At 43.0% G+C, this 26,754-nt stretch overlaps 1 protein-coding gene across 1 annotated transcript in view; it reads right to left on the bottom strand.

Moving 5' to 3' along the window:
* SFXN1 (sideroflexin 1) overlaps nucleotides 1–26,754 on the bottom strand; it is an 800,283-nt gene that overhangs the window by 440,805 nt on the left and 332,724 nt on the right. The window contains exon 3 of the mRNA XM_044069135.1: nucleotides 4,743–4,913. Coding sequence (XP_043925070.1) covers nucleotides 4,743–4,913 — 171 coding nt within the window. The remainder of the gene's footprint in view (nucleotides 1–4,742; nucleotides 4,914–26,754) is intronic.

Below are 26,754 nucleotides of genomic sequence, written 5' to 3'. Positions count from 1 at the left end.
AAAGGTCTGCGCTTTTTCAAATGCCCGAATGGTATCAGCATAGGGCATCCTATGTTCGATACCTTAATTAGTTTCTTCAATGAAGCCGGACTAAAGTTTTTACACCTTTTAATTAACAACAATGTGGACAAAATGTCCTTGATTTTGAATGATATTAAAGATCTGGAGCTTGATCTCAAGGAACGCTTAAGTAGTGAAGATTTAAATGCGTTATACATCTTTTTTGATAAAGAGTTATTAGAGCATACAAAAACTGTCACCAACAGGAAGCAATTAAAAATGGAAAGAGACATTGAATCGTATCATAATAAAACAGCATATGCTCACTATGCCCCTAATCAATCTAATAGGGAGTTCAATCGACAAGGACATTTTTCCAATAAGCGCAATTATGCAGAAGCAACAATGGGCAGTACAAATCAGCATTTTTATGGTTCAAATAGAACTACCAACACTGTTACCGAATCCAGCAGAAGTACTGATAATTACAACAGCGAATTTCCCAAGTTGGTACCCACTACCCCGTCTGTTATTGACATTTTACAAGACAAAATCATGGACAAACAGACTGTTTCTGAAGAAATTACGGCCCTGAGAGCCGATAAAGTTAAAGACAATGCCACTACAAGTAGAACCAATCAGACAAAGGATCCAACTGACCATTTTGGTCCTGGTTCTAATAACAGAAGCAATTACAATAATTATAAAAAAGGTCATGCTATAGTAAATGCAAAAAGCACGATCCTTACTAGGAGCCGTACTTTTTTGGGCTCGAATTCGTCGGGGGACGAAGCTTAAATTTTAAAATAGATAGTTTTGGTATAATCAATTTAACTGACCATGCATTTAATGAGTGTGAACTTGCAGTTTTAAGTTATGGTTTCAATTTCATCCCAAATAAAAGGGCTGATTACAGCAAAACAATCATAGATTTAAAAAAGTACACCAGGAAACTTAATCTTTCATTTTTGTTACACGACACCCTTGAATTTAACCGTAGTATTAGTAAACCATCTAGCTATGTTCCAAATTTACATCATACCATTAAAACTTTCGAGGATTTATGTATTAAAGATCTAGACAATATGTTCAAACCTAATCATAATTTTTATGATAACTTATCAAAATTAGAAAGGAAAGCTTTAGGTTCTTTAAAAGCCTTAAATGAAAAATACAGGTATATGAAAAGTGATAAGGGCTCTAATATGGTTATAATGGAGCAAGAGCAATACAATTCTAGAATGTTGGATATGCTCAGTAATCCAAATGAATATGAATGTATCCCTTTGTTTAAAATTTTAAAAAGTTTTGGAACAGTACATTCACATCTTTACGATGCTTTGATGTCTGGTGAAATTGATTTTTCTTTATATAATTTTTGTACAGTGGATAAACCTAAGATAGGTGTTATATTTGGAGTTCCTAAAACTCACAAAAACTTACTTAACCCACCATTACGTCCCATTGTTTCTTCACCACACTCGGTCACGGAAGGTATTTCCCTGATTATAGATGCCATGTTAGGTCCTTTGATTTATAACAACGAGTCTTACATTAAGGACTCATGGCATTTTTTAGACAGAATAAGAATCTTTTCAAATAACACCCAGTTTAATGCAGAGAAGCACATTATATTCACTATGGATGTTATTGCATTGTATTCTTGTATACCACATGACCAAGGAGTAGAAGATGTCCGTAGTTATTTAGTTAAGAACAATCTATTTAATAATTCTGGTATTTCTGTCATTTGTAGATTTTTGGACATTATCCTAGAGAATAATTTCTTTAAGTTTGGGAACACTTATTACAAACAGAAGTGTGGTGTTGCTATGGGGTCTCCAGGAGCCCCTGCTTTTGCAAACATGGTTATGGCTTGGTGGGAGTTAAAATTCCTTACAGTATTAAAAAATGAATTTAATATTTTGTTTTTCGGTAGATTTATAGATGATTTGATTTTCATCATTGAAGGCAATACAGACATTGTTAATTCATTTGTTAATAAAGTTAATTCTTTTTCTAGTTTTATTAAATTTACATTAGGGGATACCGGGCTTGCAGTTAACTTTCTAGACACACACATATGGTGGGATCAAAAAGAAAAATCTTTTCATAGTAAAATTTACAGAAAACAGACCTTTACCAACGGTTATTTACACTTTAATAGTGGCCATCCTACATATATGAAGAAAAATATTCCTAGAGGACAATTTATTCGAGCCTGCAGAATGACCTCCAAGGATGAGATGTTAATTTCTGAATTTCATTTCATAGTTACTTTATTTTTACAAAGGGGGTATGATCAATCATTTTTATTTAATACTGGGGAAGACATATATCACAAAAGGTCAATTTACTTCCCTGCAATAATACATGACCACCAAGGCATTTATAAAAACAATAATTCCAACAAGAGCCATAATGATGTAGTATGTTCCTTCGATATAAGTAGTGATTGTGGTCACATTAAAAATATTTTACAGAATAATTGGAAAGTTATACAAGGTAACAGGGACATTTTGCGTACTATAGGGCCTGAACCTAGTTTCGTTTTTCGCAAATGGAACACTCTTAAAAACATTTTAGAATGCAATCACAAGTATCCCTCCACACACCTTATAAATAAAAAAGGCATGTACCGATGCCAACATTGCCAAGTGTGTAGGTACATTTCTGAGGGTCCCTTTATTAACATTGTTAGTTCTAATAGGGTTCTAGAGGTTAGTGATTACATTGATTGTAATACTGAAGGAGTGGTTTATGTGAGCTTATGTTCCTCATGTTCAGCTTTTTACGTGGGTATGACCACCAGGTCATTAGCCACTCGGATTAAGGAACATTTATATGCCATTAAAGCAAAAGATTTCAACAATGCATTGTACAAACATTCTATTTCATGCCCTAACTATAAAAAATTTTTATTTTCTGTTTTGGAAAAATGTAAATTAGATGGTAGGGCTGGGGATTATAAGAATTATATAGAACAGCGGGAATGTTTATGGCAAATCAAATTGAAATCTGACGTTATTCCTGGTTTAAATGAGAGCATCAATTTTAAGTGTTTTTTAAAACATCGTAAGTTACATGTAAATAAAAACAAAAACAACTTTGAACTTGATCTAAAGGCATGTTTTAACATATAATATATTTTTTTATTGAAATTATATGCATATGTAATTAATTAATTGTTTTTTATTTGACTATTTATACTGATCAGTTCAAAGCATCATGTGTTTTCTGATGAAGTTGTGACGAAAGCGGAAATTAAACTTGTGTTTTACGCTATTGCCGGTTCCTGAGTTTAGTTTCTCCAGCAATTTGCAGTCGTTTTTTCTGGTTTATTGGTTCTAATTTGGGTGTTCGTTGGAAGTTTTTACAAAGTAAAAGTCGTTTGTTCATTAGTTATCAACAAATCTTTAGGGCAGAAAAAAAGAGGGAAAGGAAAAACAATAAAATGTCTATACAGAAAAAAGGGAGATTCACTAATGTAGTAGCTAGAAAGAGCAATTTAGTAAGTGCAAGCTGCCAGGTAGAACAGGGTGGAGCTGTTTAATTATGTGGGGGTGGGGGGACAAGTTACAAACTGGTAGCAGAGGCCATCTTTGATTTGAGTGCAGTAAAAGAACCAACAGCAAATAACTAAGCATAGGCAAAGCAGAAAAGAGACATTAAACTTTTACAGATACCATTTTGAGCAGAGAGTGACTAAGATAAGAGAAATGAACCCGTAAAATCCCCTTACACTGAGTTAATATGTATAGGTCTGCAAGCTTTTTCAGGGCTGCTTTTTGTCTTTGCTCTACTTAACTTGCAAATCTGTAGTGTGTGGAGGGAGGTGCTTTCCATGACTATACTTAGGGTTTAATATTTCCAGTCGTCTTGAGTTACGAAGAAAAAAAGTGAGACAGTCATTTGTAATTAAACTTTATCTAAGCTGATCATTGAACACAAACATCAGTAAGTAGGGCAGACCTGTTTCCATAAAATTCAGTAAAACAGGCCAAACTCATTCACAGGTACATACAGCAGCAGCACTGTACTACATTGTAAAGTTGTCAAAAATGGACAATTTACATGCACACATAAGGATAAACAAGTCACAGTTTTTTTCTGTTCTTAAAACAGACACCATCATTAAATACTAAATTACAAAAACGAACATATAACTATCTCGACTGCAGTGCCTCTATTGCAAAAAAATGTGATTTACCTGATCACACACTCCACAGAATTTTAATGCAGCTTGCAATCAAGCTTTGAACATTTTTTTTCTTTCTTAAAGCAAACATATGTCTACCAAACAATACATTTCCTTATCTATGCTTACTATGCACAAGCATGACATATGAGAATCTACTGTCCAATCTGCCAATCATTGGGTCAGTGAGCGAGGACAGACTACTTGATACAAGACTGCAATGCATCAGGAATTCCTCATCTGCTCAGGAAGCATTCAGTGACAGCAGATCAGTGGCTGAATCTGCACACAGCTTGGGATTAGCATGCATTTCAGGTCCACTGTGGAATGCAGCAGAAGAAAGCAGCACAACCAACGGGTTTACAAAAAATGCACACCGCCATTTGATGTGGAGGTTTAAACTATAATTTAAACTATGACAAAGAACATGGGAAGTAATTAAGAGTATTCATGTAAATAAACGAACAAAAAATAATTTTCAGTCTTAAATCCCAGCAGGTTATTCTTGTGTAAAGCAGATTTAAAAAGAATATTTAATACTCGCCTGTAAAACGTCATCATACAGCCAGTGATAGTCATGTTCATGGGCACCTGAGCAGACATTCGACCTATAAGAATCATCTTTTCTCCAGTATCAGGATGGAAGGCTGAATCATAGACATATTTTGCTCTCCACAACTGATCGTCTGTTAATCCTGGGGCCACAATACCTTGTCTAGTGAATAATAAACATTAGGAGTCTTTAAAAACTGTTACGATAAAATGCACAATACAACCAACACACATTTATTATGCTATGCTGTGAGAGGTGAATGTTTTAATAATTACCAGTGCCACCAGAAGTATCTTCTAATTACAGTTTCCAGAATCTATTTCATTAGCATGTAATCCAAAGCACTAGAGTATCATGAAAAGTACAGTTGTACCTTCTTTAAAACAATGAATGGTTTAACTATTACAAGCAGTTTTGCGAGTAAATGGATAAATAAAAGAAGGAAATGTATGTTTCAGCCCTAGGCAGTTTTGTCAGCAAAACTGCCAAGCCATGTAGCAGAACAATGAAAATTTGCAGAATCAGTACATTTTCCCTAGAGCTAAAATCAAAATTTATAATTAAGCTGTATATAATTCAACGGTAGATATGAACAACAATGAAATAACATAATGTAACAAGGAGTTGGGATATGATGCATTTAATATGTTAAGCTACCTCCTAAAGTACTTGGGTTCAAACTCGGCTGTCATTCAGCAACACTACACTAGGCAACCATTAATTACTTTATGTAAATGGACCGCAGGTCATGGTCAAGGGACAGTACTCTACCTCCCATTCTCAAATCTCTAAAAGGAAGTCAGAATTTTTACAACAAAGTCTACCAGAAACCAAGAAAAGGACCACAGAAAAAGCTAGGTAGGGGGTGAGGAACAGGTAAAATAAATAAAATAAAAATAACTGAAAATGCTACAGATCAGGACAAATACTGAATGAGTTTTTTCACAGCTGGCACCTTTTGAGATGCCCACAGTGGGGCATTTACAAAACTAAACTCTTCAGGACAAACCAGAGACTCAACCAAAGCAAAAGACCTACTTTCACTTTATTACCAAAGTAAAGTCTCACCATGACAGCATTTGAGTTGCTTCTACTGCTCTGCATCACATTACGTTTGTTCAAATCAAATTTTTTTTCCTGTAACAATGAAAGCAAAATAAACAAAAAGTCTGCCTTCTACGTATTAGGACATTTGTTATTTTTCATGTAGTTTTACTGGGTACATCTGATCAAATAAGGACTGTCCTACAAAAAAAAGGACTGGGGTTAACCATCTTCCCTGACAGAACTGCGATCTACTTGTGATCAAAAATAAAAATACAATCACAAAAATGTGAATACTCATCACAAAATCAACCAACTAACGATGCACAGCTCTTCAAGGTGGCTTCATCCCCGTACTTCCCCCGATGTGGGAGCTTGCACCCCCTACACTCCTGCTACCTTTACATACAAAATTTAAGTCTGCAGTAACTGAGTGAGGGGAGAATACCGTGAGGTGCTGCAATCTCAATATTTGATACACATGAAACCAGCTACATATTTGTGATTGCACTTGATAATGTTGATGACAAATGCCTCACATTTCTGCCTGACACCAAAGTTAACTGTACAGCACTGTAATATTCAGGGGAAAAAAACATGAAATAGGGTTCTGGTAAGGAAAGGAAACCAAGTCAAGTCTGCACAGGGGGAACAAATGGGGAAATGTCTAATGAATAAACATATACGAAATACAAGACACTTCAAGGAAATAACACGGAGTAATCAACATCAGGTATCTTTGACGGCATGTAATGCTGGCTGAAGAATCAACAGCAGAAACTGGCAGTTTTTCTTAAATAACCAGAGTACAGCCTTAGTAGTGGAGGTTGGCAGTAATAGTTTATTTTATTTATTTTTACACATACTTTGCTGACCAGGTTAACTCCACTAGGTCAAATGCCCTCTTTTCAGGGGAGACCAGAGGTGATGTTCATGCTGACTAGAAGGACATTTGGTCAGGGTGCCAGGGATCTTTCCCTACTGTTTCTGAATACCACACGACACCAGAGGGCTGCTACTAGTGCTCAGAGAATTCTAAAATGGAGGAAGGAGTAAACATTGCTGCTGGAAAAATTCTAGAGAGAGAGACTCACAGCAAGATAAAAATCTAGTTACGGAGTTAGAGTGGAGGTTTGGATGCAGAAATATTGGAGAAGTTAATGACCAAAGGAGAATCAAATGAAGGTGAGGAGTAGAGCTGGTGTGCTGTGATGAACAGAGTGCTGCAGGAGCAGGGAGAATCAAATGAAGGTGAGGAGTAGAGCTGGAGTGCTGTGATGAACAGAGTGCTGCAGGAGCAGGGAGAATCAAATGAAGGTGAGGAGTAGAGCTGGTGTGCTGTGATGAACAGAGTGCTGCAGGAGCAAGGAGACTCAAATGAAGGTGAGGAGTAGAGCTGGAGTGCTGTGATGAACAGAGTGCTGCAGGAGCAGGGAGAATCAAATGAAGGCGAGGAGTAGAGCTGGAGTGCTGTGATGAACAGAGTGCTGCAGGAGCAGGGAGAATCAAATGAAGGCGAGGAGCAGAGCTGGTGTGCTGTGATAAACAGAGTGCTGCAGGAGCAGGGAGAATCAAATGAAGGTGAGGAGTAGAGCTGGTGTGCTGTGATGAACAGAGTGCTGCAGGAGCAGGGAGAATCAAATGAAGGCGAGGAGTAGAGCTGGAGTGCTGTGATGAACACAGTGCTGCAGGAGCAGGGAGAATCAAATGAAGGCGAGGAGTACAGCTGGAGTGCTGTGATGAACAGAGTGCTGCAGGAGCAGTCTGACAATCAAGCTATTATTGGGGCAGAAAGGCAGACTACAGAGGCTGAAAGTAGAGAGGCGTGTTTGGCAAAAGGAGTAATAAGTTTTATGAATATGCCTCCGTGACTGGTTGCTGTGGATGGCAGCAATGAAGTAAAGGAAAAAAAACATACACAACTGCTACAAGGCAAGGAACATGAAGCAGTGTTCAACATGAATAAATGCGCTTGTCAGCAGCAGAAATATATCCCCCTTCAGAAGAAAACACCATTGATAAGAATTATGAAGCAAAACCATTGCAACTACTGACAGATATGACGTTATGGACAATATTATATTGCCATTAGGATTTACTTTAAAAGACAAAAGAGCTTTGATAAATCTGGCATCAAAGATTTTTCTGAAAAAGAAGTTATGTCTTACCATAATGTTCTATCTGTGTTGTTGATCTTCTTTCATTCATCACTGATGGGTTTGGTTCAGATCCCTCAGAACCGAGTCGGCCTATTACCAAGCTCGCGCCAGCCAAAAACTCTCGAGTTAAGCTTTTACCTACAATGCCCTTCTCCCTGTTACCTCAGATTGAGTTTGCCCGTGATAAACCAGAAAAGCAGAGGACCATTCTGCACAAATGCCCTAAGTCACCACTTGGACCCCAAAGTATCCCCCAGGAGCCTTTGGAGGGGGAAGGAGGGTGGGAAGTGATGAATGAAGATGAACAACACAGATGGAATGTTATAGTAAGTCATAACTTCTTTATCTGATGTTGTTAATCTTCTTTCCATTCATCACTGATGGGACACAATCCCAAGCTACCTTGAGACCTATGGGCAGCCCTTATGGAAGAACGTTCCCGAGTACCACTGAGCCGAAGGCAGCTCTCCCTCTGGAGACCACATCCAATTTGTAATGATTGATGAAAGTGGGGGTTTAGCCTAGAAGCCCTATAATGGAAAGTTACAGATGTCACCATAGATCTAGTGGAATGGGCTTTAACCTGTGGCATAGGTTCTTTTGTGGAAGAGTAAGAGAAGCATATGCAGTCCCTTAGCCATTTTGATAAAGTAATGCTGGATACAGAATTTTCCACTCTAGGTCCAGAAAAAGAAGAAATGAAAAGTTGGTCGGACTTACGCATAATTTTGGTCCTGTCTAAATAGAATCTCCGTTGTCTGTGTACACCCAAGGAATGTAGGTAGTTGTTGTTGTTGTTTGTCTTTTAGCTTTTCCTGGTTAGGGGTCACCACAGCAGAACTCCTGTCCGCTAATGATTGGCAGTAGATTTTAACGAACGCCGAGGTGCCAGCTCAACGTCCAACCTTCAACGAAGACACGCCCATTTACACGTCTTTCGAATGCCCATCCAACTGCGGGGAGGACATGCAGACTCCACACAGAAGGCACTCCTCGCACTCCAGCCGAGAATCAGTACTCTCCTTTATTACAAAAATTCGGGAAGAACACTGGTAGGTCAATGGACTGATTGATGGAGAAGTCAGAAACAACCTTGGGGAGGAAAGATGGATTCGTCTGGAGTGATACTCTGTCCTTGTGGAAGACCAAATAGAGTCTTTTGATGCACAATGCCTGTAGCTCCAAAACCCATCTGGCTAATGTAATGGCTACCAAGAACAAGGATTTCCAAGATAAGAATTTCAGGTCACACTTTGCTGCGAGTTCAAAGGGGGGGGGGGTTGAGTCAAACTCTGTAGAACTAACATGAGGTTCCATGGCTCCATAGGCTGTCTGACTGGGGGCCTGATGTGGGAAACTCCTTTGAGAAAGGTTTTACATAAATGTATTGAGATGACAGGCACACCATCCAGCCCATTATGGTAATTCAAAATTGCTGCCAGATGTACTCGCATGGTAGAGGCTGCAGCACCCTCTTCAAAAAACTTAGACAAGTATTGCAAAACTGCTGTGACCGGAGCTGAATATGGATCTAGCATGTTATCCTTTGACCAGAGAGAGAACCTTTTCCATTTGTCCTGATACAGTCTTCTGGTGGATGGTTTATGAGAGGCCAGGATAATATCCCAAACAGGTGAGATCGGCCTGCCTGGCAATTAACAGAAGTGGAGAAAAGTACAGTTTTGTACCTACCATAAATGTAGATGTCCGATAGGTATGCATCTGCAGTCATCACATATGGGTTGTCCTGCCTCAGGCAGCCCTTCGGTCGGCCGGATTCCAAAGTCTGCGTCTGGCCTCGGCTGATGTCGCACTTTCCCGACGTCAGAGCGTCTGGGGTATAAAAGCATCAGCCAACGCCATTTTCCTCAGTTTTTCTTGCCCCAGATGCCAGGTGCCCCCTAAGGAAGGCTAAAATTTGGAGATATGCATTGCAAAACTAATCCAAACATGCACAGTACTATAAAAACAAATACACCATAATAGATCCCCCCAGCTAGCTATAAGAGGGGTAAGTACCCAAGAAGTATACCACAGAGGGGAAGGAGGGAGGGTAAACCTGACTGCAGATGCATACCTATCGGATATCTACATTTATGGTAGGTACAAAACTGTACTATGTCCTTCAAGGATGCATCTGCAGTCATCACATATGGGTAGAATACCATAGCCCATCTGGGGGTGGAGGTACTAAGTAAAGGATGGTGTAGCTAAGATACCCTGCAGGACTGCCATAGCAAAGCCTGCTCTGGATCTGGAGTATAAAGGTAAATTGTAATGCTTGGCAAATGTATGCACGGAGCTCCATGTAGCAGCTTCTAAAATGTCCTTGGTAGCCACCCCTCTTAGGAAGGCTGTGGTGGTGGCTGTGGCTCTCGTGGAATGAGGTCTAATGTCAGCTGGCACAGTTTTTCCATGAAAGGAGTAACAAAAACGAATGCAATTTCCTATCCATTTTGAAATTGTCTGTTTGGAAATTGCTTTTCCTTGTGCCCCAGCAGCATATGCTACAAACAGCTGGTCAGTCTTTCTGTAACTTTTAGTTCTGTCCAAGTAGTAGCGCAACTGTCTGTGTAAGTCCAGGGTGTGCAGAAGTTTTTCCTCTTTATTTTGTGGTTGTGGGAATAATGTAGGCAAGTGAATAGCTTGGTTCAAAGATACCCTGGATACCACCTTTGGCATAAATGTAGGATTGGTTCTCAATGAAACTCTGTCCTGATGAAAGATAAGAAATGGCTGTACTGCCATTAGAGCTTGTAACTCAGATACTCTTCTTGCTGAGTTATGGCCAGAAGGAAGGCAGTTTTCCAAGACAGAAACTGTAGATCTGCCGATGCTGCTGGTTCAAAGGTAGGAAGTGTTAGTTTTTCCAACACGAAGTTAAGGTCCCAAGTAGGTAGAGGTGGTTTCCTTGGAGGATTGATGTTTTTGATTCCTCTTAGAAACTGTCTCAGGAGAGGATGAGAGAAGACAGGTGGATTAACATTGTATTCTGCTGAAATTGCTGAGGCATGTATCTTAATGGAAGAGTAAGACAGGCCGGTGTGGAACAATTCTGCCAAATATTCCAGTATATGTGCCATGTTCATCACTGTCACATCTAGGCCCTTTGTTGTGTTCCAAGAGTGAAATCTTTTCCATTTTGCTGAATATGCCTTCCTTGTGGAAGGCCGTCGAGCTTCCATAATAATATCCTTCACTATCTGGGATAGCTTATCCTGAGGAGGAGTCATGGTATTTTCCAGGCAGTTAGCTGCAAGGTTTTCAGGTTGGAATGAAGAGTCTTGAAATTGTGCTGCGTCAGTAGAAGTGGCCATAGGGTGAGAGGCCACGGTTTCGTCTGTGACATGCTCTTTAACAGTGGGTACCAGTGCTGTCTTGGCCAGTTTGGAGCTATCAGAATCACTCTGGGCTGCTCTGTCCTGATCTTCAGTAAGACCTTGGTCATTAATGGGAGAGGTGGAAAAGCATACACTGTTAGAGCTTTCCAGCTGAAAGAGAGAGCGCCCACTTTCCATGCTTGTGGGTGGTATGTCCTTGAGCAGAATTTCTTCAGTTGATGATTGTGGGGGGAGGCGAACAGATCTTTTTCCGCCTTCCCATGATTGTGTTATGAGTAAGAAGATGTCTGGGTGCAGCATCCATTCGTGTGCATCCATGATATTTCTGCTTAAGCTGTCTGCCAGTATATTGTCTTTCCCTGGCAAGAACTGGGACTGCAGCTGTATATTGAGTTTCAAGGAAAGTTCCCATAGATTCATTGCCAGTCTGCAAAGAGGGTAGGAATGGGTGCCTCCTTGCTTGTTTATGTACCACATAACTGTGGTGTTGTCTGTCCTTATGAGTAGGTGGCCTTGATGAAGAAAAGGTTTGAAGGCCTCGATTGCTTGTATCACTGCCAGCATTTCCTTTTGGTTTATGTGCATGTGCAGCTCTCTTTGTGACCATAGCCCTTGGATACATCTGCCCTTCATGTGTGCTCCTCAACCTTGGTCTGAAGCGTCCGTAGTGATGGTCTGGTTGGCTCTTGGCTTGCTGAAGGGCAACCCGCTGTTCGACTGGCAGGCTTGAGCCCACCACAGAAATTCCTTTTGGAGGCATGGAATGAGTGGGATCAAGGTTTCTAAGCTGTGACTGTGCTGAGTCCATAAACTCCTTAGATACCATTGTAATTTTCTCATATGCAGCCTTGCTTGTGGGATCAGAAGAATGCAAGATGCCATGTAACCCAGGGCCTGCAGGATTTTCCTTGCAGTCAGCTGAGTTTGTCTTGTCAGATTCTTGAAGTAATCCGTAGTTGTTTTGTTTTTCTTCTGTGAGAAAGGCCATTTGGGTGGTTGTGTCTAGATCCGCACCCAGAAAAGTTATTCTTTGGGATGGAACAAGTCTTGATTTGTGGATGTTGACTGTATATCCCAAGGCCTGCAGTAGGTGGATGGTATAATCCAAGTCCTTTAACAAAGTTTGCTTGCTGTCCGCTTGTATAAGGCAGTCGTCCAGATATGGGTAAATTTTAATCCCCTGAAGTCTGCAGTGTGCAATTACTGATGCCAGGCATTTCGTGAATACTCTGGGCGCAGTAGATAAGCCAAAGGGCAATGCTGAGAATTGATAATGCTCTGACCCTGCAAGAAATCTGAGGTGTCTTCTGCAACTTTGTCTGATAGGGACATGCAGGTATGCCTCCTTGAGGTCTAGAGTCACCAGCCAAGACCCCTTGCCCAGCATGGGAAGGAGTTGTTGTAGAGTCAGCATTTTGAATTTTGGCACAATGAGGTAAGTATTCAGTGCGGATAAGTCGAGAATAGGCCTCCATTGATTTTCTTTTCTTGGAACAAGGAATAATCTGGAGTAAAATCCTTGGCCTTGTTCTGAAAGAGGTACCTTTTCTATAGCTTTCATTTGTATTAAGTTGGAAACTTGTTTCAAAGCCTCTGCCCTCTGATTTGATGGCAGGTCTGGCATTCCTTTTCTTTTTGGCAATGTGTGGAAATGGAACCTGTATCCTTTGTCTATTATTTGCAGTGTCCATGTGTCCCTTGTAATGCTGTGCCAATTTTTTGAAAATAAAGAAAGCTTTCCGCCCAAAGGTGCTTCTAATTGAGCCCTGGTCGGCGGAGTCAAAACAAAGTCATTGCATCTGTCCTGGTGTAGCAGTTGTAGTTCCTGCACTACCTCTCTGGTTGGGAGGCTGCCATTGACGGCCTCTGTAGGAGCCTCTAGCTTGCCCTCTACCTCTGGCACGCCTATTCCTGCCTCAATGAGATCTGTCTGAGTCTGGAAAGGACCAATTCTTAGTAGGCCAATTTCTGCTGAATCTCGGTGGTTGGACTTGCAGAAAGTCTTTGACTGTTTGCACAGACTTTGCCTTTTCTTCAAATTTCTTTAAGACCTCTTGAGCCGTGGAACCAAATAATTTTTGCTTTTCCATAGGAGCATCCAAAAGCTTAGCTTTAACATGGTCTGGCAGAGATTGTTCCTTCAGCCAGGCATGCCTACGTATGACTGCACCTGTCATAGCTGACCTACATGAAGCTTCTAATGCATCATAACCACACTGCAAGAAATGGTTACTAACCTGCTGGGAGTTATGTACCAGATCCTGAAGGGATTTGAGCAGAGTGGGCCTTGTACAGGTGTAGATGTGAGTCCGGGACCCTGTAGTACCTATCAGGTTTGGCAGGAGCCGGAGGGAGAGAGTCAGGGGCTGTACTAGCATCAGAGTACACATCATCAATAACATTCAAAACAGGAGGTATAGCTAAAGGCCTATGCTGAGGTAAATGTAAAACGGTCCTTAATCTCTTTCTAGAATCAGGGAATTCCTGACCCTGTCATTGAAAATGTTCTCTCATAGAGTGTAATGTCTCTCCAAAGGAAAACTCTTCAGGAGGGGAGGCCGAGGGAATAGATTCTTCAGCATCAGAATCCTCGTAGGCTGAATAAGCCTCATCCTGGTGGTCTGACAGAGTAGAGCCATCAGTGGACTCATCTGATGAGTGGGGGTCAGAGGGCTCAACCCTGGGCCTTTTGTCTGGAGGTGGTTGAGAGCCCCTGTCCGGATGAGGTTGAGAACCTCTAATTAAGGAGATAAGATCCTCTGCCAAGCTAAGAATCTGTGAGCCAGTAGAAGGTCTCTGAGAGGTAATCTTGGGAGGCAAAGCTTTAGTAAGTTTAGCAGCTTTAGCCCTAGAGAAAGCCTTAATGGACATGGATGCAGGAGGTCTGGCTGCACCACGTGCAGGAGTAGACTTGTCTAAAGGAATGGTGTCGGAAGGTTCCTGGACACCAGTTTCAGAAGGTAATTCAGTAACCGACTCGGCCGGGGCCTCTGGGGCCGAGGTGGTCGGTTGTGCGGTTTCGGTAATCGGAAGTACCAAGGACTCTGTTTCAGCCGAGACCGAGACACTCACGGTAGGCCTGACCGTGGTTTCAGCCGAAACCGCGGCCCGCGTGTGTCGGTCCTTGTCCTTCCGTTTCTTAACTAAATGCGAGGACGGAGTCTCCGACGGCATCTTGTAAGCAAAACTAGCCCCAAAGAATTCCTCTGCAAACTCCGACCGATGTCTAAGAGTTCGTCGGTTGAAGGAAGCACAGGCTGAACAGGCCGAGACATCGTGGTCTGGGCCTAGGCAGGGGAGGCAGTAAGAGTGGAAATCCTTATGAGGTATTTGTTTCCCATAAGTTAAACAATTATTAACTTTATCTGACATTGGCTGAGGCAAGAAAGGGTCCCCAACGGGGTACTTAGCTTTTTCGAAGTCTTCGGTAGCTGAATCACAGGAGCTGGCCGACCGGCACTTGCGAACCGCTTCTGCTTCGGGCACCACGCAGCAAGAAAGACTGAGGAAAATGGCGTCGGCTGATGCTTTTATACCCCAGACGCTCTGACGTCGGGGAAAGTGCGACATCAGCCGAGGCCAGACCCAGACTTTGGAATCCAGCCGACCGAAGGGCTGCCTGAGGCAGGACAACCCATATGTGATGACTGCAGATGCATCCTTGAAGGACATCCAAGCTGTCAGCTTGAGACTGGACAGATTTGGGTGGCTCAACCCTTGGGGATGAGCAATCAGGTCTGGAAGAGGGTCCAGAATCCATGGCGGGTATACCAGATGAGGCCGAAGAAAGGGGAACCAAACTTGTCGAGGTCAAAAAGGGGCTATGAGGATCACTTTGCATTTCAACCGATAAGCTTTCTTTAAGAACTGTGGAATTAAAGGAATGGGGGGATAAGCATAAAGAAGTCCCGTGGGCCAATCATGAATCAGAACATCCCTCGAGGAATCGGTCAAAATAGCTGCTGTACTTGTTGTTCCATGGAGAGGTGAAAAGGTCACAGCATGGCTGGCCCAAGCTGTTGAAAATTTCTATTGCCACATCGGGGATGGAGGGACCACTCATGGGGCAGGAGAATACATCTGCTCATCTTGTCCGCAATCACACTGGAGCTCCCCAGGATATGCATTGCTATCAGAAAGCAGTTGGAAGCTATCACCCACTGCCAAATCCTCATAGCCTCTTGACACAAGGGATAGGACTTGGTTCCTCCTTGCTTGTTGATATACCAGACTACTGACATATTGTCTAACTGAACTGCAATTGTCCCAGAAGGAAGAACCGGATGGAATGCCTGCAACGCTAACAGTACCGCTCTCAGTTCTAGAAGGTTGATATGCAAGTTGGCATCCAATGTGGACCATGTGCCTTGGACTGTCTTTCCCTGGAAATGACCCCCCTACCCGATCAGGGAAGTATCCATGGTCACAATGGCCTTGGGCTGAGGGGACTGGAATGGGCGGGCTCCAAAGTTCTGTGTCTGGCCTCATCCACCAAAGAAGGTCCTGCTTGCAGGAGTTGGTTATCTGGATCTGGAAATATAGAGGGTGATGATTCTGGAACCACTGAGAAAGAAGAAGCCATTGGAGAATTTGCATGTGCAACTTGACGAGATCGGGATTGATGCTGCCATGGATCCTAGGGCCTGAAGAACCTCTCTCACTGAGACTTTATTTTGACAGAGTATCGCCCAGAGCTGAATCTTCAATCTCTGGAGTCTGTCAGCTGTGAGTGACACCAGATAGGATCAGGTGTTGAAGACTGCTCCGATGAATTCTTTCTGCTGGGTAGGGACCAGGTTTGACTTCGCTCAGTGCAAAGCTATCCCCAAAATCTCTGCCAGAGAACGTGTGTATTGTAGGGCTGTTACCAAAGTCACTTGAAAGCTTTTTTCAGTTAGGTGATCGTCGGAATGTTTCTGGTAATGTATTGAGTTTACCTAACAGCAAAACAACTATGAACGATGTTAACAATGCATTGACTGTACCTAATGTATGGAAAAAATTAGAAGAAGACCGTAATAAGAAATATAACAATTCATTTGCAATTGTTGGTCATAAAATTACCTCTACATTATCGGCAGAAAATAAAGCATTATGTGATGAATTGGAGAAACTAATGTTTAAAGAAACAGCTACATTTTTCAATATCCAAAGTTTACAGAGATATATAGAGTTAGACGTCTCTCCCCGTGATTTACGAGCATACAAATACCCCTCTTTACCGTTTGATATGGACAGTGCTACTGATAAACTTTTCCATTAGCGGTGGGTTACTGCCTCTCACAAGTGTATGATGGAATGGATTACTATACTTTTGGAAAGGAATAGGTTAAAGAAAAATGAACTGAAGGAACAAATCAAAACACATTCCTCATTAACAACTAATCTAAACACTGAATATTTGGATAAATTCCTGTGTGACATTAACAACAAACTTAAATCTTATGAGGGGGATATTATTGAGCATAAAAAATTCAAATTGCTTCATGATCTATGCAACTATGACAATGGGAGGGCCTTCTTGTCTCGGGCCAATCAGCAAAGTTCTGTGAGATGTGTACATTTCCAGGGAGATGGAGGGCATTCGAATACGTCATTCTCCAATTCGGAAAGGATCAACTCAGCAGGAGAAGATGAAAGGGGATGAATATCCACGCCTACCAAATGCACAGCAGCGCGAACAGTTTGAGCAGACTTTTCGGGGGAACTATAATGGCCCTAAAGGAGGTCCCCAAGGGAGAAAGCGTCAAAGGGAAACATATTATGGACAATCCAAAGATGGACATCAGCAACAGTACTTCAAAAGAGGTAAATGTTAACTCGCCATTGACAAGTGACTGTTGCAATTATGTTATTAATCTGTCTGGCCATATTTTGAATAATAATGAATACAGCATACTTAATTGTGGCCTTAAATTTGTTCAGACTGTTATTCCAAGACTGTATGAAGTAAAAACCGATTTGTTTAGATTTATTAGGAAGCTACATCTGAAATGTTTCTTTAATAATATGAATGTTGTTAATGAACCTCTAATGGAGTGCAACAAAAGTGTTGATGAATTGAATAGTGACAGCTTTTATTCATGTTGCTCTGAAGAAGAATATAACGCTTATACACTGCTTGATATGAGCAAGGTAATTTATAAGAGTGAATTTATGCCACCAATTTTAAAAGAAGAGGTTCAGCACTTTTATTCTATGCTGCAGCTTGCAATAGAGAAATAATTTATGGAATTTAAAAATGTGGAGTTTAACTTAACAAAAAATGAATGGAAGACTGAAATTATTGAGTAAAAGGTAGGATATTATCTTTCAACCTGCAGATAAAGGAAACAAGTTAGTAATTATGCGTTATGCTCAATATCTAAACATGTGCAATGAACATTTGAAGGATGGAAATGTATATGAACAAGTGGAACTAAGAATGTATAGGGAAGCAATAGATAAATATACCAACTTGCTTAAAAAGGGTAGTAGGTTGAGCTATTTTTCAGCGAATTACATCAAAAAGAAATTTGGGGTGGTAGGATGTGAGATGGTCTTATTTTACTGTCTTCCCAAGATACACAAGTCTTTAATTACCCCCCCCCAGGACGTCCTTTAGTATCCAGAAGAAAATACTTTTTTTTATATAAAATTGGCCAGTTTTTACATTTCCATCTGCTATCAAAAGTAAAGCTGTTACCAGCTTATATCCAAGATGTGTTTGACTTTTTGAACAAGATCAAGGCAGTTCAATGGGGGGAGAGAATGTATTGGATTACAATACACGTCATCTTTATACCAAAATTAGTCATGCTTTTGGGTTAAAAGCTGTAAGGTTCTTTTGGGGCCAAAGTCCATCTACAGAATTTATTGTAGAGCTGTTAGACTTTTGTCTTAAACATAATTTTTTTGATTCAGAGAGGTTTTGTATAGAAAAAAAAAAGAGGAACAGCAATGGAGGTGGTGTTTGCCCCCTTATATGCAAATCTCAGTATGGGTTTGTTAGAAAATTAGTACATATATAGCAGTGAATTCATCCATAGATATGTTAAGTTTTATTACAGGTTTATAAACTATTTGATTTTCTTGTGTGAAGATGGTGAAAAAGAAGTAGAAGGATTTGTTGATATGCTAGGAAACAACAGGTTTGGACTAGAATTTGATGGGTTAAAAGTTGGAAAAATGTATCATTTTTAGATGTAAGCCTTGATGGTAGCAATAATAAGACTATTCACAGAAAATTTGATAGTGGATCACAATTTGTGAGGGCAGACAGTTGCCACCCCCCATACTATTCATTCTATCCACTTTGGGGAATTTATTCATATTTTTAGATTATGTACTAATGAATTAGATTATAAGACGGAAATGTGCAATACGATTAATATGTTTAGAATGAGAGGCTTTGACCAAGAAATATTAGAAAGATGTTGGAAGAAATTTTTAAAAGAATACATTGTCCAGCCTGTTGTTAATAGACGTATACAAAGATATAAAGTGAACACTAAACTTCACCAACAGGAGGATATATATTTTACTACTACATTTAGTAGTTTTAGTGCTACAATAAAAAAACTACTAATGTATTATTGACAGTATATTTTATGTATAAATGATCCATTTGTGGAAAAATTGGGGGCTCCTATTACGTCATTTAGGAGGGGAAGAAACCTCAGAGATTTATTAGTAAAGTCCAAGATGGTAGCCCCTTTAATTAGAATGCAATCTAATATAAAAGAACTAGGGACCATTGGTTGTAGCACTGAGGGCATTATTTATGCCTTAAAGTTCCCTTTTAATAAATTTTACATAGGGGAAACAAAAAGATCATTCAAAATTAGGTTGTTAGAACATGTTAGGGACATAGTTAAAAATAGAAGGGAAAGTACAATAGCAGCACACCTTAATAAATTTCATAATGGCAATACTGAAGGTTTGAGGGGTACTGTTTTGGAACAAATTGATACATATTGTGATGAAAATTATTTAAAAAATAAATTGCGTTTTAAAGAATATGTATATATTTTAAAGTTTGATACTTTGTTCCCTAAGGGGTTAAATAATGAGATTAATTGGAAATTCTTTAATATTTTATTGAATTTGATTAATTATGTTTAATTATATAATTGATGGATGTATATAGGCAGGTTACTTTTTGTGAATGTTATACTCCTTGAAGGCTTGTGAAGCAGAGACGTCACAGTGTTTTACAATAAAATATCCTGTGGATTACTAGCTGGTGGTTCTACTTTTGTTCAACTTTGGCGCTTCTACATTGTGGTATTGCTGTTACCAGAAGACACCTGGTGGAGCAGGTAAGGAGCCAATCGTCCAAATATGGAAACACCCAGAATCCTTGCAGTCGCAAGTGAGCTGTAACCACTGTCATGCACTTTGTGAGCACTCTGGGGGCTGCAGAGAGACCGAATGGCAGGGCATGAAACTGGTAATGATTGTCTCATAGCAGGAAGGGAAGCAGACTCCTGGGGAGCTTGTCCATTTTGATGTGGTAATACGCATCCCGGAGATCTATCGAGCACATCCAATAACCCCCCCTCAGAAAAGGGAGAATGGACTGAACTATGACCATCTGGAATTTGGTTTGGGCGACAGACTTGTTCAAGCTGCTGAGATCCAGAATGGGTCTCCAGTCCCCTGTTTTTTTTTTTTTTTGGTACCAAAAAGAATCTTGAGTAAAATCCGGACCCGCATTGGTCTGGTGGGACTGGTTGGATGACTCTTTTTTGGCACAGCTTTTTTATTTCTGAAGCTGCCTTTCCCTTTGACTGGGTAGAATGTAGGGAGGTTTCATTGGTATTTTCGGATAAGAAAAAAGGGGAATGGTGTAACCTCTGGTAATTATACTCTGCCAATGATCGGTGGTAATAGAGTGCCACCTATGCAGAGAGAAACAACCCCTGACTGCTTCCAGAGACAAGCAATCAGGCAGCTCTTCAGGAGCACTGGTAAGACTGCCCAGAGAAAGAGTCTCTGGAGCCTTGGTTACGTGGACCCCCTCTGCCTCTATAGGGGCATCTTCCGGAATCATTACCCCCTCTGCCTCTGGGGGTATCATCACCATGTGCAGCAAGGAAAGGACCCAGAGATTTTTTGTGCCAAATCTTCCTAGTCCTCTGGTTCCTGGAAAAGGAACGTTGAGTGTTGGAAAAACATAGGTCCATGGCAGACAGGGTCTTACCATCCTGTTCGCACCTGGCTAGAGTGCCCTTCACTTTGGAACCAAAAAGGGAAGATGCCTAGATGGGAGCATTCAGAAAGGAAGACTTGAAGGCATCCATGAGATCACAAATGCGCATCCAGGCATGACACCTCATAACTATGCCTGAACCCGCAGCTCTAGCCGCACCTTCGGTTGCATGTGAAAGCAACCTCATGGACGAGTTGGAGATAGATTCCAGGGTAGCAAGCTGTGAGACAACTTTGTCCCTTACCTCGTCAGACACCTGTCCTGTGAGTGTTCCAGAGAGTTCTGAGGTGAAGTCTCTTTGAAGCCTTGAAAAATGTGCCAAATAGTTCAGGGATTGAATGGCAAAGGCCGCTGATGCAAAGACTTGCTTTCCCAATCTGTCCATGGCCCGGCACTCCCTTTTGGGCAGATGGACAGCAGGACTCTCTTCAGCCAGATCCTTTTTCGTGGCCGCCACCACCACCATAGCATCGACTAGTAAACCTCTGGACCAATGTGGGTTCTCCTCGATAGGGGAATGAATTTTGTCAGGTCTCCAAGGGATTGCCTCAATAGAGTCAGGGTTCTTCCATGTGCATTGCACTATGAGCTGGACTAGCTCATTGGCAGGCGGGGTCACCCAAGAGGTAGATGGCCGGGCACAGAAAGTCTGCAGGAACACTGCCTCCTCAGAGGAAGCGTTGGTGGGCTTCCAGTCACCCCTCTGCTTTAACATTTCAAGGATGTCTCTGAAGGAGACATCATCAGGGGTTGACTGTGGGGACCTTTTTCCATCATCGTAAACCATGTCTTCTGTTAGAGACTACTCAGGCAAGTCAACATGCTTCCTCTTGCACAATCTTTTCCTCTGGGACTCCTCAGTGGGGGCTTCCAAGGAGGACTCAGAAGAGATGGTACCCTGAAAAAGAAGTTATGTACTCACCATAATGTTCCAGCTGAGTAGTTACACTTCATTTTCTCCAACCTGTGGCGTATTCGGATCCATATCGGATCTGAGCCGGCACCTTTTTCCAAGCTCCTTCCCTTACCCATAATCCCTCACATCTCCTACCTTCCCACAGATCGAGTTTGCCACTATCCAAACTATCAGCAACTCAATAACATCACTAACTTACAACAGGTTTGGGGGAAGGAGGGCGGGACGTTGCAGAAAATGAAGTACAACTACTCAGATGGAACGTTATGGTGAGTACATAACTTCTTTATCTGAAGTAAACTTCATTTATCTGCAACCTGTGGGACAGAGACCCCAGCTGCCAAAACTCCTGTGAGGTCCTCATGGAAGGATATTCCTGAGCACTGCAGAGCCAAAGGATGCTCTCCCTCTAGAGATCAAATCCAACTTATAATGAGAAATGAATATATGTGACCTTGCCCAGGTCGCTGCTGCACAAATAACATTCAGTGAAACCCTAGACCAAAAAGCAGCAGAAGTCGCCATAGATCTGGTAGAATGAGCTTTAACAGGACCAGGTGGGGACAGGCCTTTGTTCTTATAGACTTGCAGTATACATTGTGTAATCCATCTAGCTAAAGAGACCTTGGATATGGATTTGCCCAAAAAGGGTCTAGAAAAGGACACGAATAACTGGTCAGACTTAAGAAAGGGTTTAGTTCTGTGTAAACAGAAACAAAGATGTCTATGAACATCTAGCAAATGCAGTTTATATTCACCTTTGTTCTGAAAATTTGGAAAGAAAACAGGCAGGTTAATCGTCTGATTAATGTTTGATTCAGAAGCAATTTTTGGTAAGAAGAAAGGGTTCGTGCGGAGCGAGACCATGTCTTTATGAAAGATCAAGTAATGGGGCACGGCAGACAAAGCTTGAATCTCTGAAACTCTCCTGGCCGAAGTAATGGCCACTATGAAAGCTGTCTTCCAGGATAAGAACTTCAAATCTACTGATGCTGCAGGTTCAAAGGGAGGAGCAACTAACACCTGCAGAACTAGGTAAGGTCCCAAGGAGAGACCTTAACTGGAGGGCATAAAAGAAAGGTGCCTTTCAGAAAAGCTTTTCACAGTCTCAAAGAGGCTAGAGCATTCATATTTTCGCCATGAAAATTAGAGATGGCCACCAGTTGCACGTTTACCATGGAGGAACGTGCCCCTTGTTGGAAAATATTGGCCAAAAACTCCAACACTGCAGGAAACAGGGCTGTAAAGGGATCTAGGTTCCTCTGAAAAGCCCAAACAGAGAAGCGTTTCCATTTGCTGTGGTAAATCTCCCTAGTGGAAGCCTTGTGAGATGCCACCAGAATAGTCTTTACTGAAGACCGGGAGTCCTAGCAATCAGGGGAACTACAGCAACCAAGCTGTCAGCTTGAAGCTGTCCAGATCAGGCAGACAGGTGCCCAAGGGATGAGAGATGAGATCCAGGCAAGGATCCAGAATCCAAGGAGGAGTTAGAAGATGAGACCAGAGGAAGGGGAACCACACATGACGAGGCCAGAATGGGGCAATGAGGATCACTTTGCACCCCAGTCGGCAAACTTTCTGAAGAAAATTCGGAATGAGAGGTAATGGGGGGTAAGCATACAGTAACATGGGAGGCCAAGCATGGACAAGAGCGTCTCTGGGGGAGTCCCCTGGTGAGGGGATCAGAGTGAACAACTCGCTCCACTTTGCATTGGAAGTAGATGCGAAGAGATCGCAGCAAGGCTCACCCCAAGATCTCCTCTGCTATCGATTGTTTCAGAGACCACTTGTATGGCATCAGAACAGCCTGACTGAATCAGTCCGCTAAAATGCTGGAGCATCCCGGGATGTGCGTTCCAATCAGAAACTGACTGGTGGAGATTGCCCACTCCCACACTCTCATAACCTTGTGACAGAGAAGGTAAGATCTGGTTCCCCCATTTGTTGATGTACTAGACAACAGACATGTTGATGTTGTCTGACTGAACTGCAATCGTCCCCGGGGGAAGAACAGCGTGAAAGGCTTGCAATGCTAAAAGCACTGCCCTCATCTCCAGAACAATGATATGCAATCTGGTCTTGGTCTGGGACCATGCGCCTTGGACCGTCCTCCCCAAATAGTGCCCCCCCGCCCGAGCTGGGAGGCGCCCGTGGTGAGTGTGGCTTGGGCTGTGGGTGCTACGAAAGGATTGCCCTGCCAAGATTTCCAGTGATTGGAGACACCAGAGAAGAGACGTTTTGCAGGCTCTGCTGATTCGAATTGGATAGTCCATGGGGAGGTCTAGCCAAGACCACTGTACTGCAAGGGTCCACTGACACACAAACATGTGAAGGCGCACACAGGGAAGGATTGAGACTGCTGCGGCCATTGAGCCTAGGGCTCAGAGAACATCACCCGCCATTGGCAGGCTGGGGCCAAGGATCGCTGATACATGGGCCCGTAGGCTCTGGACTCTCTCGAGTTAGAAAGACTTTCAATTGTAGGGTACCCAGCTGTGTCTCTATAAATTCCAAGATCTGTACCGGGTTCAAGAGGGACTTGGAGACAATGATGGCAATCCCTAGGTTGACTGCAAGATGCAGGAAGGAGTCTCTGACCAAGCAAGACGGTTGGTGTGCAGCAGCAAGGAGCCAATCGTCTAGGTAAGGAAACATCTGAATTCCCTGAAGCCTCAGGTGAGCCGCTACGACTGCCATAACCTTGGTAAACACCCTGGGGGCTGTGGTGAGACCGAAGGGTAGGGTTCTGAACTGGAAATGATTAGCTCCCAGATGGAAGTGAAGGAATCTCTTGGAGCTTCTGTGAATTTTGATATGGTAGTAAGCGTCCTGGAGGTCTATCGAGCACATCCAGTCGCATTCTTGGAGATAAGGTAGAATGGACTGCAGGGTGACCATCTGGAATTTCTGCCTGGCTACAGTCAGCTTAGGGTTGACAGGTCCAATATGGGCCTGAGGTCCCCCGTCTTTTTTGGCACTAAAAAGAACCTGGAGTAAATGCCTATTCCGGACTGATCTGGGGGGACTGGTTCGATGGCTCATTTGCGAAGCAGCTTTGAAATTTCTTGTGCTGCCACCTCCCTTTGAGTGGGTGGAACATCCGGGAGGTGCTTTGGTTGGACGGGAGGGGTAACAAACCGGATGGAGTAGCCTCTGGATATTACTTGAAGCACCCAACAGTCCGCCATAATGGACTCCCAAGCAGTTAGGTGCAATGATAATCTTCCCCCCGACTGTCTCCAGAGTAGGACAGTCGGACAACCCCTCAGGGCTGCTGTGTGGGTCTGTCCGAGAAGGTCCACCTAGACCCAAAATTCCTCTGCCTCTGGGGCAGCGTCTGCCTATAGGGGATGAGTTGTCCTGAGAGTCCTGGGAAAACTGAGATTTTTGGAACCACATCTTCTTTTGCCCTCTCTGATTCCTAGAAAAGGATCTTTGAGGGCTAGAGAAGCGGACTCCGACGGCAAACAGAGTCTTCCTGTCCTTCTCGCTCTGGACCAGAGTGTCACTTACTGTGTTCCCGAACAGGGAAAAACCATCGAAGGGAGCATTTGTGAATGACGCCTTGAAGGGGTCCGCGAATTAACACAGTCTGAACTAAGCGTGTCACCTCATAGCTACGCCGGTCCCAGCCACCCTAGCCGCTCCTTCCATGGCATGGAGAAAAAAGGAACATGGACGTGTTCGATACAGATTTGAGAGTCGACATTTTTGCGGAGAATAATCACTTGTCCTGAGGTGATAAAAACTCTGGGGGCGACACAGCGAACTCTGTGACTAGGTCTCGCTGAAGTCGTATGACATGTGCCAAATAATTCAGAGCTCAAATAGAAAATGTCGATGAAGAAAAAACTTGCTTCCCAAACTGATCCACCACCCTAGACTCCTTGTCCGGAGGGTGGACCGAGGAACTTTCCTGTGCCAGTTCCCTCTTGGTGGCAGCTGCAACCACCATAGCATCCACCAGGGATCCGGCCTGTCTGAGGGAGGAGAGAGGATCCTGTCTGTGTGTTTTGGTATTGGCTCTACGGTGTCAGGCTCCTTCCATGCCCATGTGGTAATAAAATCCACTAAGGGATCCGCAGGAGGGGACACCCAGGATGTAAATGGGCCCGTGCCAAAGGCCTCCAGGAATACTGACTCATCCGTAGAGGGTTTTAGGGCTGACCAACCTTCCCTCTGGCGGAAGATCTCCTCGGGAGGTGACTTGGGGGAACCTTCACCTTCATATAAGTCAGTATCTTCTGTCAGGGACTCGGGGGAGTCCATGTGCCTCCTTTTACACGAGTGCTTACGGGGACCCTCTTCAGTGGGACTCTCTGAAGAGGGCTCATGAGTCATGGGGTGGGGTTCCACTATGGGATCCACCTGGGGGTCCTCTAGCACGGGCTGTCCTTGGGACAAGCTGAAGGGAGTCGTGACCAAATCCATGGGAACCTGGGCAGAGTCCAAGGAAATAGGCTGCCGAAGACACCTCCATTCTGTAGGATCCGACTCCCTGTTCTTGGCCCTGAGAGTTGTTCAGATCCAAACAGGTCTGATCCAAAGAACTCGAGGTAATCGCTGGTATCGAGGTTGGAGGAACCATCAGCGCCCAACCCTCAGTTCAGAGGATCCTCGGATCCATAAACCCCAAAAACCACAGGCCAGATCGGGGAAAGAGAAACTGGATGGAAGAAGGGCATGGAGGTCCCCTCTCCAGCTGGAGAGGGGCCTGGCAAGACTCCCATTTGGATTTGGGTCCGAATGAACCTCCTCATCATCCTGTCCATATCTAACTCCAACAGACTCAGAGTCGAGCGTGAGGAGGCGACTGACTTGGATCTGGCTGGTCGGTGCGACAACCTCAATGAAGGCCTCGGGTCCAAGGGTTCCATCGGCTCTGGGGAGAACCTCGGGGAGTGGAGCCGAGGAGAAGTAGTCCTAGTCACTTTTGGAAGGCAGGCTAGGGAAGGGCTCCCGCTCTGGAGACCGCTTGTGGTGCCTATCCCCTCTCTTCTCTGTCATTTTTTTCCTTTCCTTTAGTCTCCCCTTCAACAGGCTTAGTGGGAGGTTGAGTCCCAGCCTGAGGGGAGGGGGGGTTGATCAGTTACTGGAAGAGCCGAGGTCGAGGTCGCCATATCCAAGGCAGAAACTGGTAGAAGGCCCTCAGCTACCAGCTTTGCCTTCCTTTACTTTAGGGCCCTAGGGTTGAACCCCGCACACACACACTACACTGTAATGAAAGATGGGGAACACCCAGACAAACAACACACAGAGTGTGGCCATCAGCTGGTGAAAGCTTGTGGCCACACTGTGCATTTTTTAAAAGTAGGTTTTGGCTGCTCAGCCATACTAAAAACCCACTCAG

This window comes from Protopterus annectens, chromosome 4.part0, assembly GCF_019279795.1.
Source record: "Protopterus annectens isolate FY-2018-M chromosome 4.part0, PAN1.0, whole genome shotgun sequence".
Taxonomy (NCBI): domain Eukaryota; kingdom Metazoa; phylum Chordata; order Ceratodontiformes; family Protopteridae; genus Protopterus; species Protopterus annectens.
The sequence above is the reverse complement of the archived record's forward strand: the minus strand, read 5'-3'. Positions and strand labels throughout refer to the sequence as shown.